The sequence below is a fragment of the Hippocampus guttulatus genome, chromosome 9, assembly GCF_054856545.1.
Source record: "Hippocampus guttulatus isolate MCC_2025c chromosome 9, RoL_Hgut_1.0, whole genome shotgun sequence".
NCBI classification, from domain to species: domain Eukaryota; kingdom Metazoa; phylum Chordata; class Actinopteri; order Syngnathiformes; family Syngnathidae; genus Hippocampus; species Hippocampus guttulatus.
In genome coordinates this window covers 5,415,729-5,430,786 of record NC_141269.1, presented here as the reverse complement: position 1 = coordinate 5,430,786, position 15,058 = coordinate 5,415,729, and the positions used below count along the sequence as shown (strand labels likewise).

Genomic DNA, 15,058 nt, shown 5'->3' with positions numbered 1-15,058 from the left:
TGTGAATGTGGCCCATTAATCTTTAATGGGGCCTCGCTTCTAGTTTTCTCTAATGTCAGGCATGTGTGGAGGCAAAGAAACGATGCAGATGTTGTGGACCAAGGGTATATTGAATCGCTACTCGCCGGTTCACTTGATTGGGATACAGAATCTAATGAGCTCCAATACGAGAGCTGTATCAAACATTCTGCCATTTATGAAGCCTATACACAGGTCCTTTAGCAGAACGTAATGGTGACAGGTGACTCAATTCACTTCACAACAAGCGTCGGTTTGGCAAATACAAATGAGTAAATATTCATTAACAGAGAGAATTAAACGTGTATTTAAAGCACCCACAGAGCCTCTGCTACCTGAATGCAAAAATACAATGGGAAGCAACACAGGCTAACAATTAGCATCTATCGGAAGGTGCGGCTACCCTTTAATGAACAGATATTAGAACACAAACAGTGCTGAAACACATGCAGTCTGCATTGCAACATTCATAGGCATAAGACTATGAATATATATTATATATAATCCTATAATATATATAATCCTAAACAAGGAATCACCAATATTACTGTCGTACCGAGAAGCCAAGAGAGAAGCTGAGCAGAGTGTCAAAAGGCTGCAAATTTGGAAAGGCGAAGGGGGTACTCTAGGTTGGTCAGTAGTTTACTTTTTTCTTCTTTATGTCTATTTATTTATTGATTTTATATCTTGTTGAGGGCGGCCCGGTGGTCCAGTGGTGAGCGCATCGACCTCACAGTGGAGAGGTACCGGGTTCAATTCCAGCTCTGGCCTCCCTGTGTGGAGTTTGCATGTTCTCCCCAGGTCTGCGTGGGTTTTCTCCGGGTACTCCGGTTTCCTCCCACATTCCAAAAAGATGCATGGCAGGCTGATTGAACACTCTAAATTGTCCCTAGGTGTGAGTGTGAGTGTGAGCGCGGATGGTTGTTCGTCTGTGTGCCCTGTGATTGGCTGGCGACAGGTTCAGGGTGTCCCCCGCTTACTGCCCGAAGAAAGCTGAGATGGGCTCCAGCACCGCCGCGACCCTTGTGCGGATAAAGCGGATCGGAAAATGGATGGATGAATATCTTGTCTAGATAAGCTCATTGCTTGAGAAGTGCAGTAGAAATCGATATTTCATGAAACAAAAGATTTGAAGTGATAAACCCACACAGCATTATTGTTCTGATGTGATTTACGACTTACTGAGTTATTTACGCCACACTTGTTTTGTAAAAGTATATGAAGTTGTAAAAAGACTGCGAGTCAAAGTATACTCCAAGTGATCAACAGGATAAACTTGTATTTCATTTGAATTCATGGTTAATTTTCATGTATTTTAGCATTCGCCAAACATGTAATACCAAAACATTAGCAAGACAATCTGCTATTATTTATTGGAATTGTCATGTTTCGGTTTGTGACCAACATGTGGCACTGAGGGTCTTTTCCATGCAGTTGCACACCTGTTGGTCGTTAGGTAAATAGTGGCTTTAAAAGGACTCCCGGCCGACTGTTCATGGTCGGGTCGTCGTTGCTATTTGCTGCTGTCATGTTTGTTTGTCAGTCAAGTTTAGGTCATGTTTTTGGTCATGTTTCTGTTATTGATCGTTTTGAGCTTCAGTCATGGTTTTTTGTTTGATACTTTGGACTTTGTTTGTTTAGGATTTAGTTTTCTGTGTTTTATCAATACACTTCTTCAAATACACCCTGCTCCTCTCTCCTGCCTGCTTTTTGGGGTCCTCCACCACCTTGCTTCGTGACAGGAATATTTTTTTGCTTTTGTATATTTGAAAAAAATACATGGTATAAGGACTTTGAAAAAAATAATTGCTTATTAAATGTCTCTCTCTCTCTCTCTCTCTCTATATATATATACATATATATCCATCCATCCATTTTCCGAACCGCTTGATCCTCACTAGGGTCGTGGGGGGTGCTGGAGCCTATCCCAGCCGTCTCCGGGCAGTAGGCGGGGGACACCCTGAATCAGTTGCCAGCCAATCGCAGGGCACACAGAGACGAACAACCATCCACACCCACACTCACACCTAGGGACAATTTAGAGCGTCCAATCAGCCTGACATGCATGTTTTTGGAATGTGGGAGGAAACCGGAGCACCCGGAGAAAACCCACGCAGGCCCGGGGAGAATATGCAAACTCCACACAGGGAGGCCGGAGCTGGAATTGAACCCGGAACCTCTGCACTGTGAAGCCGACGTGCTAACCACTGGACTACCGGGCCGCCTATATATATATATATATATATATATATATATATACACACACACACACATTTTTGTTTTTGTCACGCCACATGATACGACACACACATTCACACGCACACATGCATTGATCTATCAGTGCCTTGTTTGTTCACACCGATGCTGCGAGTTCACCCCGGCCAGCCTGCTGCGACTGACGCAGAGGCTCACGGCTTGGCTCCTCCTCCTCTTCCTCCTCCTCTTGCACAGTGCGGTCTCCATGGCAACGTGCAGATGAGAGAGCAGCTTAGCAACAGCACGGCGAGCATCCAGACTGCTCGGTCCTACAGAGCAGGAGACATCCTCGACAAGAATCCTCTCCGAGTATCACGTTTCCATTTTTCATCTACGTGATATTAAGAGAATTATTTATTATTTTTAAAATTTTCTTTAAGATGAAGTTTATGGTGGTTCTGGTGGGCGCTGGCACTCTGGCCTTCCTCGGCGCCGTCATCTGCATCTTTGCCAGCGTTTATCCCCGTAAACGCGCCGCGGCTCTTTCCGACAACGGCACCCTGACGTCAGAGACGCTCCTCCAGCCTCTGGAGCGGCCCGGTGCGGTGGCTCACGCCGGCCCGCTCGGCGCTCTACATGGCGCCGACTCCTACGGCGAAGGAAATGGACTCGGCTTGGGGCTCCCCACGTTGAACGAGCTCGACCTCGGGGAGGAGACCGGACAAGGCTCGGCCAAGGTGTTCAGCTACAGCCGACTCATCTGCACGCCGGTTCCACTCGGGGACTGTAAAGGGAAAGAAGCCGAGCAACAGCCGCTGTCGGACGACCCTCTCGCCGACGAGGAGTGGACGTTCCTCCGCACCACTGCGGAGGAGCTCCGGCAGATGGTTATGCAGCAGAATGACCAGATCCTCATGGACCAGAGGACCATCCGGGAGCTGACGGGCAAACTGAGTGAGTGCGAGAGCGCCCTGGAGGAGGAGGACGGCGGGAGACCCGGACCTGAGCGAAGCATCGGAGTCTGGAGCGGCAACCGGCGGGTCATGGCCGGGGACGACGTCACCTCCTCGGCCGCCTCTCAGCTGCAGACTGCCCGAGCCGTGGAGGAGCTGGCCCGGGCTATCATGGATTTGAAGGACCGAATAGAGAAGTTGGAGGTAAGTGCAGATTGTTATTCTAGAATGTAAACACCCCCCCCCCCCCCCCCCCGACAGTTTGCTATCTTAATAGTAAGGCTGGGTGACGGGATTGATAATAATCAGGATTATTTTGATAGATATTAAAATAACGATTAGTAAACAGAATTATTCACGGAGTTCAAAACTTAAACACAACTTGAACAAACCTACGCTTGTTTTTCTTCCATTGTTTTCAAGTATAGCGAAAACCCAAAATTGAAATCAATTGGCCAGTCCCAGCACCAAATAACATAATTGCCCAAGTCAATTTTAACTTGCTGTCACAATATCAATTACACAAATGGACTTGCTAAAAATTGTGTTGATTCTTCATGTCTTTCAGATCTTTCAGATTCTTAAATCATTCAGATCATGATAATCCGCAAATGTTGAATCCAACAGGTCTCTTGTTGAATATGTTTTGCTTTTTCTTGCTTTCACGAGTCATTAAAAAAAATACTTTGATAACGATGCTATTGTGCTGACAATTAGTTGAATTGCCATATTTGTTTTTCCCCTCAATACAATACATTTAATATGTCCCAATGAGGAACCACAGTGTATTCAAAAATGTAGGATTAAGGGTATAATACATTTTACTAAACATTAAATTAAAATGAATGCAAAGGTGATCTCACGATATCCAGTCCGTATTCAATTCAGTGTGTTATGGCAGTTTGATGTCGGACATTACACCACTGCGATTTTTCACATTACATTACGTTTTGCAAAATAACTGTCCAAAAAAGTATGACTTAATTTATAAAGACAACATTTTTGTATAGAGTCAAATTAAATTAGGTACTGTAATGTCAAGACAGCGCCATGCATCTAGAAAGCATCTTTTTTGTAAGGGTGGGTCATGAATAATTGTAGTTGTGCGTCTGTGTGTGTGGTGTATATGGTATATGTCTATGTGTAAATTGCATACACCGCATATTTATATACACATATATTTAGAAATATGTATAGCTTTATATTTACATATTTATCTCCTGATGAATGCCCGAGATCAGAAGTGTCGGCCACCCACATCCCTCAACCCGACACGCCCCAGTGCTGTGACAACAGCGTTTCTCCCTACCCTCTCTCCACATGCAGGACAGAGAGACATGAATAAAAGATGAAGCTGGCCAGGTTGAGCAAAGAGAGGTCAGCTTCTTAACAGCCTGTGTGTTTGTGCGTGTGGGCTGAGATGGAGACAAGGGCACGCTTCGAAATAAATAAACAGTTCCAACGTTATCCTTCTCACTGTCAAGTTTACATCCCGGACTGACAGTCCTTGCCTCAGCAACCCTTGTTGATATTTGTTTTTCTCGCTCTGTATAACGTTGTGTAACAATGACCATATTAAAAAAAAGAAAAGAAAAGAAAAACATTGGGTGGGTTGTGTCACAAAGGGCATCCAGTGTATGAACAATGACAAGCATATCATGTCTGCGGTGCTCGATGGGCCAAGCTGAAAGTCACACAACATTCATGACCTGTTTAATGTAACAGAACATAGCTGATTTGCACTGCTTTCACTATTCACATGGCTGCTGGAAATTTTTTTTTTGACTCGTGTCAATGTGAAATGCTTTAAGGTGGATAAGCAAAATACGAGTGAAAGACTATTGACGATTGCGGTGCAGACCTCGATGGGTGGATGATCACAGATCAACGCTGCAAAGTCGGCAGCCGGAGACTTGCTGCCACCCTGACCTTTTGTGTCCATCTGTGACTCAGCAGTGCTATGGCCCAAATAGAATCACGATGATCAAAATAATAATCGTGAAATAACACTTTCAGGGACAATGGTAACTACAGTGGACAGCTTATCAATGTTGTCAGGTTAGAGCGTGCATGAAAACATTGAATGAACTTTACAATGTCATATTTATGAATGAAATACATCTACCACACATATCGGCAGAGTGCAGAATCAGTCTGTGTGCGCCATCATCAATTCACCAAAATCGCATTACACAACCTGTGCCACAACTTAGACCTGCACTTACTTGGTCTAAAGTTTAGGCTACTTTCTGACCCAATTGTCAGGTCCGCCGGAGGCATCAAATAGAAAACGCCTTTCAATGCTGGTACACTGTCTGCCAAATTCTCCAACACAGTCAACTAGACTTGCCCCGGCACGAAAATGAAGATGTGCCAGTTTACACATGTACCTGTCTACAATTATAGAGCCCTTTAATTCCGCTAAGAAACAGACATGAGCGAAACCATTTTCACTTTTTTTCCTGAGTGACAAGGAACTTTCTTTTGAAGTTAGAAAAACTCAGATTGATTTGTCCTCTTCCAGGCAGAGATCGGCCCAGCTGCCCTGAACCTCACTGACACGTCTACAGGAACAAGCAGTAGCAGCGGCACCCCGGTGGCCACCAAGCCTCCGACTCCAGCCACCGGCAACGCCAACCCTGCGCCCCCGGGCCCGGCGGCGGTAGGCCACGGGGCCCGTCGACCGGGCTCCTCCGCCTCCAAGCCCTCAGCCAAAGGGGTCCCCGGTCGCGGGAAGGCTCTCTGGAGGGTGGAGGACCTGGAGGGCGAGCTAGAGAGGAAAATAAAAATGCTGGAGAAGGAGCGGCAGGCCATTAGGAAGGAGACACAGGGCCAGTATGAGAAGATCAACCAGGGCTTGGACACCGCCAACCACCGTGTCAGTGAACTGGAGCACAGTGAGTCAGCGATACGAAATGGCAGCTGAATAGACACTGAACAAAAATGTACATTCATTTATATTATTCAATTTGTTCTTGTGCTCCTTTTTAATGAGACAAACTACAAAATGCAAGACTTCCTCTATGCATGCAAAACGCTTGTTTTTCTCACTGTTCACATTTAGTGAGCATTTCTCCTTTGCTGAGAGAATTCATCCTCCTAAGAGATCAGAGACCATGCCGTTTATCTACAATAGCAAATTTGGACAACACCGGACATTGTGAAGATGGTCTTTAACTTGATTTCAAATGGAATTTTTAAAAAGTATTTTACGATCCTTAAGGTTGAGAGACCCTGAGAAAGGAGAGCAGAGCATGCAACTGGGTAGCTGTTGAGTGAATTTAATTAGAAATCCTAAAGCTGGGTTGTTCGTCAGAGGGCCACATTCAGAAAAATCGAAGAAAGCAAGGGCAAATTCGGCGATGAAGCAAAAAGTCAAGGATTTCAGGATTACTCCATGGCCAGCGGCTCTTCATCCCATTAGAATAGATTGCCCTTGAGCTGCCGCAGTATCAGATCTCCATATTCTTAACAAAAACATGAGTAATCTTTCCCAAGACGATTTTTAAACAAGAGCAGAAAATATACCCCCCCCCCCCCCAAAAAAAAGCGATTCTTTAAGGCAACATCTTTAAGCGAGGTTGGGAACATGGAAGGGAGAGATGGGAATAAAGTTATTCTTTGTAGTTCAGTCAGGTTTGGTTGCATCGCTTCAGCGGGCTTTAGCATAAATCTGAATGTGGAATTTTGAAACCTCATTCAAAATGTGATATTTTATGTCCCCCTGAACATCACAAATGTTGACTAACCTTGTAGCACCATTTTAAATTCTCACATTCAGTGTTGAATCATCCATTTGTCGAGCTAGCTTCCTGCAGCGGAAGCAGTCATGCGCAACTTATGTCATGTCATTTGGTTGAGAGACTAAAAAAAAGCATAGTTGAGTGTGGCTTTTTATGGAGAGCTCATGATACAAATAAACCCAACAACTTTTGATTAGGGCTTGCTTAGGAGTCTTTTTACACTCTGTCAAGTATCTCCATCCGTCTCATGCTGCTTTTAGATTCTCTCAGCTCTCTAAGAGGCACTGCTGTAGTTGAGAGGCTGATCATTAGTGGAGCTCTTGCTTGGAGAAACAACAACGTTCTTGTGTAAGCATTCACAAGTGTCCCCGTTTTCCACTCTTTAATGGTTTGTCTGTGCCGCTCTTTTGTCCATGTTCTTTTTCTTGAAAGCCCTAACCGAGCCGTCCTTCCCCGATGGCTTCGTGCTGTCCTTCCCCATGCGCACTAACTACATGTACGGCCTGGTGCGGAAGGAGATAACTGAGATGTACGCCTTCACCGCCTGCGTGTGGCTGAAGGCTAAGGAAGGCGGGATCGGCACGCCTTTCTCGTACTCCGTGCCCGGACAGCCCAACGAGCTGGTGTTGCTGCAGGGCGTCCATAACCCCGTGGAGCTGCTCATCAATGATAAGGTACTAAGCCAGATCCTGATACAGATCAAGCATTATTGTAATGTAAAATGCCTCAAACAAAAGTGTAAATGTTGACTTACATTAGTGCCTTGAGTTGGTATGTGCGGTTTTACAAACCTTTAAGTGACGGATATTTGAACACATATGGAACAACAAATGTATAAACAAGATACTGTATAACAGTACTCACATGCATGCATTCTTTATCCTCTATGAAAAATGATTGATATTACAGTAGAGCGGGCGTCCGATACTTGCACGGGATAGGGACTGGGCTGTCCCGCGTGTTGCGAAAATCATGTATATTTGACACCTATTGAAATAAATTTGGGCGGCCCGGTAGTCCAGTGGTTAGCACGTCGACTTCACAGTGCAGAGGTACCGGGTTCGATTCCAGCTCCGGCCTCCCTGTGTGGAGTTTGCATGTTCTCCCCGGGCCTGCGTGGGTTTTCTCCGGGTACTCCGGTTTCCTCCCACATTCCAAAAACATGCATGGCAGGCTGATTGAACGCTCTAAATTGTCCCTAGGTGTGAATGTGAGCGTGGATGGTTGTTCGTCTCTGTGTGCCCTGCGATTGGCTGGCAACCGATTCAGGGTGTCCCCCGCCTACTGCCCGAAGACAGCTGGGATAGGCTCCAGCACCCCCCGCGACCCTAATGAGGATCAAGCGGTTCGGAAAATGGATGGATGGATGAAATAAATTTGGGACAAAAAAATTCGAACCCCCCCAAAAATTATTGGTCAACATTCAATATGAGGAGATGGGGAAAAACCCCCCCAAACAAAATCATTAAAATGCCCAAATATTTGTAAAAATTGGGATGGAAAAAATCCCAAACATAAATCCGCAGGTGCGGAATTGCGAGTATGTGGGGGTCGACTGTAACTTACTGAAAGTAGTCAAGTCTATTCTTTATTTGTGTTTGCATGACTGTATTATACAGTACTGCTTCCAATCGAATGGCAGCTAGACAATTAGCTAGCATGAGAAACTAGCTAAGCAGCCGCCATTGTCACTCAGTGCATGACAAATGCACAACACCAGTCAGATATGATTTAAGAAAATATATATATATATATATATATATATATATATATATATATATATCCATCCATCCATCCATTTTCCGAACCGCTTGATCCTCACTAGGGTCGCGGGGGGTGCTGGAGCCTATCCCAGCCATCTCCGGGCAGTAGGCGGGGGACACCCTGAATCAGTTGCCAGCCAATCGCAGGGCACACAGAGACGAACAACCATCCACGCCCACACTCACACCTAGGGACAATTCAGAGCGTCCAATCAGCCTGACATGCATGTTTTTGGAATGTGGGAGGAAACCGGAGCACCCGGAGAAAACCCACGCAGGCCCGGGGAGAACATGCAAACTCCACACAGGGAGGCCGGAGCTGGAATCGAACCCGGTACCTCTGCACTGCGAAGCCGACGTGCTAACCACTGGACTACCGGGCCGCCCTCTATATATATATATATATATATATATATATATATATATATATATATATATATATATATATATATATATTAATTTATATATATTTATTTATATATATATATATATGGTTAATACATGTTTCGGCTCAGAATCTACCTTTTTGAATAAACAGAGTAGCTCGTCAGTTGGCTAACGTGAGAAGCTAATGTAGCCGTCTTTGTATTCACTCAGTGCCTTCTTGGAAAACAGCACACTAATATATGAACAAGAACATTCAAATTAATTAAGTTGTTGACAAAAAAAAAGTAAACACTTTAAAACCCTATCAAGTCAACAGGAATGGAAATAAAAATAGCATTATCTATTTGTGGCATATTTTTAACCCATATTTTGTGAGACTCCCTGCATTTCGAGCCATAAAAAAGGCTTCATTGAGCTAACTCATCTTCACCCTCGCTCTCAGGTGGCACAGTTGCCGCTGTCGCTCCCTCAGGATGAATGGCAGCACATCTGCGTCAGCTGGACCCTGAGGGACGGTGTGTGGAAGGCCTACCAGGGTGGCAAGATGAAAGGTCGGGGGGAAGGACTAGCCGCTTGGCACCCCATCAAACCTGGTGGGGTGCTCATCCTGGGCCAGGAGCAGGTAAGGAAATGAGGAAGGAGAGATTTTTTCGCAATCTACAGATTCACGGCTTCTGGAGACTGTTTAATTATTATATATTTTTTGATACAAAATATGTAGCTGTTGGTAATGCATGTTCCGTTCCAAAGTAAGATAATCAATAACCTCCGTACACATTGTGGGAAAAAAACGCTCGAAGTTCTCGTTTGTTTCATTCAAGCCTTCTGTACTATACGCTATCTGTAGCTGCATACGTTTGATGAGAGACGGCCGCCGGTTTTGCACCTCGCACATTCTTCTGGGTGGTTGTTATAAAGGACACCTTGCAGGCGGGGAACTGTGAATGAAATGGATTACAGCCCAAGACATCCTCGTGTTATTCACGGAAACGCGTGACTACATAATAATTATAATGCTAAAGTGTATTCACTTCAAAACATAGAATCTCCTTGTGGCAAAGGCGGGCACACATGCAAGAGCAGCACAATATTGGATTGCTGCATTAAATCGAGATATGCAACCGGTTGATTGGGACCACTGATGTCAGTCGTTGTCTGAGGGGAGTCATCGTAGTAACATTTGAGGGCATGCTAATGTTAGCTTCCTTTCTCGTTGCATTATTATACAATGTTCCCTCACTTTTCACGGGTCATACCTTCCATGATAGTTGACCTATTTCATTTTTTACGTTCACATTAATTTTTGAATTAGTCTATAATCAGCAGCTCACGCTTTAAATGTTTCATTTTCCTGTACCACCTGACGCACTGGGCCCCATTTTTTATTATTATTATTTTTTGGGGCACTTTGAATCACCGCACAGCACATTTGAACAATGTGCTAAGTTCCCGAACGTTCTGAGTGAACGCACCTACCATAAGGGGACAGGGATTTTTGTGGCGATGAGCTTTAATGTTGATGGACTCAGTTTTTGTAAAATAAATTTTCCAGAAAAAAACAAAAATAACCCACTTTTTTTGGACTGGTCCGACCAGAACTACAGAAGCCTAAATCCCCCCCCCCCCCCAATTAAACAAAATTCAATTCTCACCCACCCCCTCCTGGCTTTTTTTTTTTTTTTTTTTTAATGTTACCTTCCCCTTATTTCTGCTAATTATCCTGAAGAGCACCTCTCTTTCCCCAACCAAAAGGACACCCTTGGCGGACGCTTCGACGCCTCCCAAGCGCTGGTTGGTGAACTGTCCCAGTTCAACCTGTGGGACCGGGTGTTGAAGCCCGCTGAAGTCACCGCCCTGGCGGAATGCAATTCCTCAGTACTCGGCAACATCGCCCCCTGGACCGATCTGGACGTGGACGTCTATGGCGGAGCCACCAAGGAGTCCTTAGACCCATGCCACGCTGCTGAAAGATCCAACCCCTCCAGCCCCAAACAGTGAGGGGGCCGGGGGCTGCGAGAGCTCACATAAGGTCAATGTAGTCGAGGGGTAAAATAAATTGCTTCGGAATGTAAAGCATTTGTTTGGAGCCAGAGAGCTGACGGGACGGCGCTCATCGGACGTTTGGAGCTCGTCTGTTTTTCATGTCTGGTGTGTTTAGTTCAAAAGTGAGGTTAGTCACTGCCTTAGTCAGGCAATCAAAACACAAGCTTGTAGATGAGATGGACTATCAGTGCTAATTTGTGAACAGAAAAACAGTATCAGACTCTTCGGGTCTTACAGTTTTGATGCAGGTATAGTCACTGATGATGAAAACCCATGTCATTGCTTGTGTTTGGATGCTGAAACTGAGACGCGTGTTAACGTTCTCGACGGGAAAACGTAACGTCATGTTCAAGTGTACATGGTCCGGCATACTTGTAGATTTTATACAGTAAAGTTCCTCCCACCATCCGCTTACAACAGTGATCTTATACCGTAAACGTGTAATTTATTGTGTGATAATGTAGCCTTGCCTTGCTGATGTTGCTCACCCCCCCCCCCCCCCCCCCGTCCCCCCCACAGCCCCAACGCATTGTAGCCTAACACAATTTGCAGAGAGTCGCAAGCACATAAACCAGCACGGTAAACTCAAGAAGAATACATTTAAATTTTTTTTCTTTTTGCATGAAATTTTGAGCGAAGACTGCGTCAACGGCAGTTCAGCCTCTCAAACGTCTTGTTTGGGTAAATTGGCATTCACAAAATTCACGAAATTTAAAGAGAAATAAGACATTAAGAAATTTAATTACAAAAACTAAAATTGTACTTAATGGCCAAGTCCAGTGTGACCTTCAGACACACATTTAAACAATTTCTCACAAATAATAATGCCGTTAAATTGCTATGATTCCGTTGCATGGTGCGTTTCTCTGTTTCATTACTATTCAGTAATAAAGTGAGAAAAAAAAAGCTCATGTATAGCTTCCCTTCTTTTGAAGGGATTGTAGCTGGTATAATTCATTTAAAATGTGGTTGTATTAGCATCAAAAGGCCATTATTGGTTGCAAGGCGGCTGCCATTTTGTTGCTATAATGGACACTTTTGACTGTTGTCAATGGCAACGGTCAAAAGGGTGACGCAAGGAATTCAGCGGTTTATGAGAGGGGCTTTAATTCTTACGATACAAAAACATCTAACACTGTGCAGTCAAGTGTACTTTGCTTCAAACCCTTTGTTACCTCGGTGCACGAGTACGAAGGAGTATCACGGCCACGCTTAAAAGAAAAAAAAAGAAACATGAAAGAAAATGCACCGACTAAAATCACAAGTCTTAATTTGACAAGAAGTAAAATATCATGATAATAAAGTTGTACATCTATATGGATAGCTAAGAACCAAATCTTATTACGAGTTTAAAAAAAATCGTACATAATACGAGAAAAAGACATGACCTTACAAAAATACAGTCGCGATATTACCAGAAGAAATTCACTAAATTATATCATATCACCAAAATAAAATGACAATAACATAAGAACAGTCGTAATGTTACATGAAATAAACAAATCCTTTTACCAAATAAAGTTTTGATACTGCCAGTAAAGAATTCAAGTACCATGAGAATTAAATCGTATTTTTTACGTGACTAATATTGCAAAAATGAGAGTACAGTTGTAATCTTCCAATAGGTACATCTATAAAGATAAATTCCAATAGCATATAAAAAGTTGACAGTTGTAAATTGAATAAAGTTGTTCGAGCAAAAGGAAAAAAATGGAATTGAGAAGAATAACGTGGCATTCGGCTTCATGTCATCATGTTACGACACACACTCGGGTCAAATTTGAATCTGATTCACAAAATTGGTTCTCGCAATATTTCAAATGTGTGACTTTCTTTTCCTGTGATCTGATATTTGCTTTGTCTCTTCGGTGTGGCCCTAACCCTCCTCCGTAACATGATAGCCCCCCCTCTCCCCCATCCACTATTTCTTTTGTAAGTGCCTATTTGGGCCTTAAAAGGCCCACAGTGGTAGTCGATCACTTTCCTCTCTTGCTTTACATTATCCAAGGCCGTATTCCGTCTTTGTCCTCCTCTGCACCTTCACGCGCTTGATATTGTGAACTCGGTGGATGCGACTTAATAAACTGCATTTTGATGGCATCGTCTGAGGTTCGCTCTGTTGGCGTTGTCACCGCAACGGGTTTGCTGATGCACCGACGGGTCTGATTGACTCATCTGCCCACGTGTGACATTTCTAGCGTGATCTGATAAGTAGCGTTACACTCTCCTTGGCCTCGCTGAAATGGATTTCATGGAACAGCAAACCCGGGTGGAGGTCAAACTCTGAATCTCATCTGACACCCCCCCCAGAAATAAAAAAGCACTTTGTCTGTCACTTTTCATCCCAGTTTAGCTGTTGCGTCACGGCTCTGACAGATGGACAAACCGGCACGAGCACAAACACAATCTCGGAGATAATTATCACCATAAATACAGATGCACGCGGGAGTGTGGCGACTCCTTAGTCATTAAATGTTGGAGGGGAGCGGTAACACAATGCTGATTGCATTAATTAAATGTGTTCTGCATTGCAAATTCTGCTCGACTTGCGGATAAAACCGCTTAAAGTGCCTCGTGGAAAATACTGTCCAAGTCAGTTGAGGGGAGAAACTATGCCGTCTGTGTTTCCCCCAGTTATGGATTTACAAATTCTAAGACCTTGGAGGGCTCAGCATTAGTTCTGAAAGACTCAAGAAGTGTCAATTCAATTTCTGTTCACGTGACAAGTCAAGGCTCTTCCGAGGCCATTGATGAACTTTGAAGTCATCACTGTGTGGTGATGAAGCTCTGACGGGGCTCCCGGCGATTGAGGTGTAGCTCAGACGCCTTATGGTAATTTATTAGTTATCAAATATTTTACAGACAACACCTCGGGGCTTATTTGATATGAGGTGAAATTTCTCATTTGAGAGAAACAGAGATGCAAAAAGATTGGCTGCCATGACAACGTCAGATGCATATTGGGAGTCAGCTGCATTCCATTCATTCATTTTATGTGTGGTTTGTTCTTTATCAGGCTTGAGTAAATGGAAATTATTCCAGCTGCATTACAACCTGGACTTGCGCTTGTCAATCACAAGGCACATAGAGTCTTGAATTAACCTAACATGCACGGTTTGAGGTTTTGGAAACAAGCCAGAGTAAAATTAAACATGAGGACAACACTAATTCCACGCAAAGATTTTCCGACAGCAATTCGGACCTGGCTCTCCTGACTCTCAGGCAGATGTGGTTACTACTATCCCATGAATATCTATCCAAACCAATTTTGAACCAATCACACAAACAGAGTTAAGAGTACAGTACAATATCCACACTGTTGCTTAATTAAAATGGACCCCCTCGTCCCACATTGTATGCGCCAGCACTAACCAAAACAGTATTCTGGCTAATATTCACCGTTTCTCAATTTGCGTTCTTGTCCCGCCGGCTCTGACATGTAAAAATATCACGGTTAAGGGTAAAGTATGAGCCTTAATGGAGACTTCTTTCTTCTTACTTTTTTTTCTTTTCTGATTGATATAAAAATGATTTATTAGATATAAGCACATAACGGGGTAGGACTAGATACGTTTTTTACTTCTTCCTACTCCCTTGAACATAATAACTGTGTTGAATGAAGACTGATTTCTTTCTTTTTACTATTTTATCTACCTTATTTTTTGTCAAATTATTACTGTATATGTTTTATGTTCAATAAACAACAACATTGTTCCGTAAAATGATAATAGGCAGAGAAAAAAAACAATCTTACAAACATGATTTCTCTCCTCAGTAATTTTGATAGCAGCACAAGAAAGCAGCCAATGCACACTTGGTTTAAGCTAGCAGACAAAAAAAAAAAAAACTACATTCAGTGTGTTCTTGGTTTATGTGTACTTTAATTTTGATTTAGGCCGCAACAGATGACGTTTCACGAGATCACAAGGATGTTAGAATGGACAACAACGCGGAT

The 15,058-nt window shown here is 43.6% G+C and overlaps 1 protein-coding gene across 1 annotated transcript; it reads left to right on the top strand.

Moving 5' to 3' along the window:
• Nucleotides 1-2,441: 2,441 nt before the first annotated feature.
• On the top strand, nucleotides 2,442-13,203 carry nptxrb (neuronal pentraxin receptor b). The gene is made up of 5 exons (XM_086120420.1): nucleotides 2,442-3,371; nucleotides 5,692-6,064; nucleotides 7,343-7,584; nucleotides 9,503-9,682; nucleotides 10,813-13,203. Exons 1-5 carry the CDS (start codon nucleotides 2,655-2,657, stop codon nucleotides 11,056-11,058), a joined length of 1,758 nt encoding a protein of 585 aa, XP_085976546.1. The 5' UTR covers nucleotides 2,442-2,654; the 3' UTR covers nucleotides 11,059-13,203.
• The last annotated feature ends 1,855 nt before the right edge of the window (nucleotides 13,204-15,058 follow it).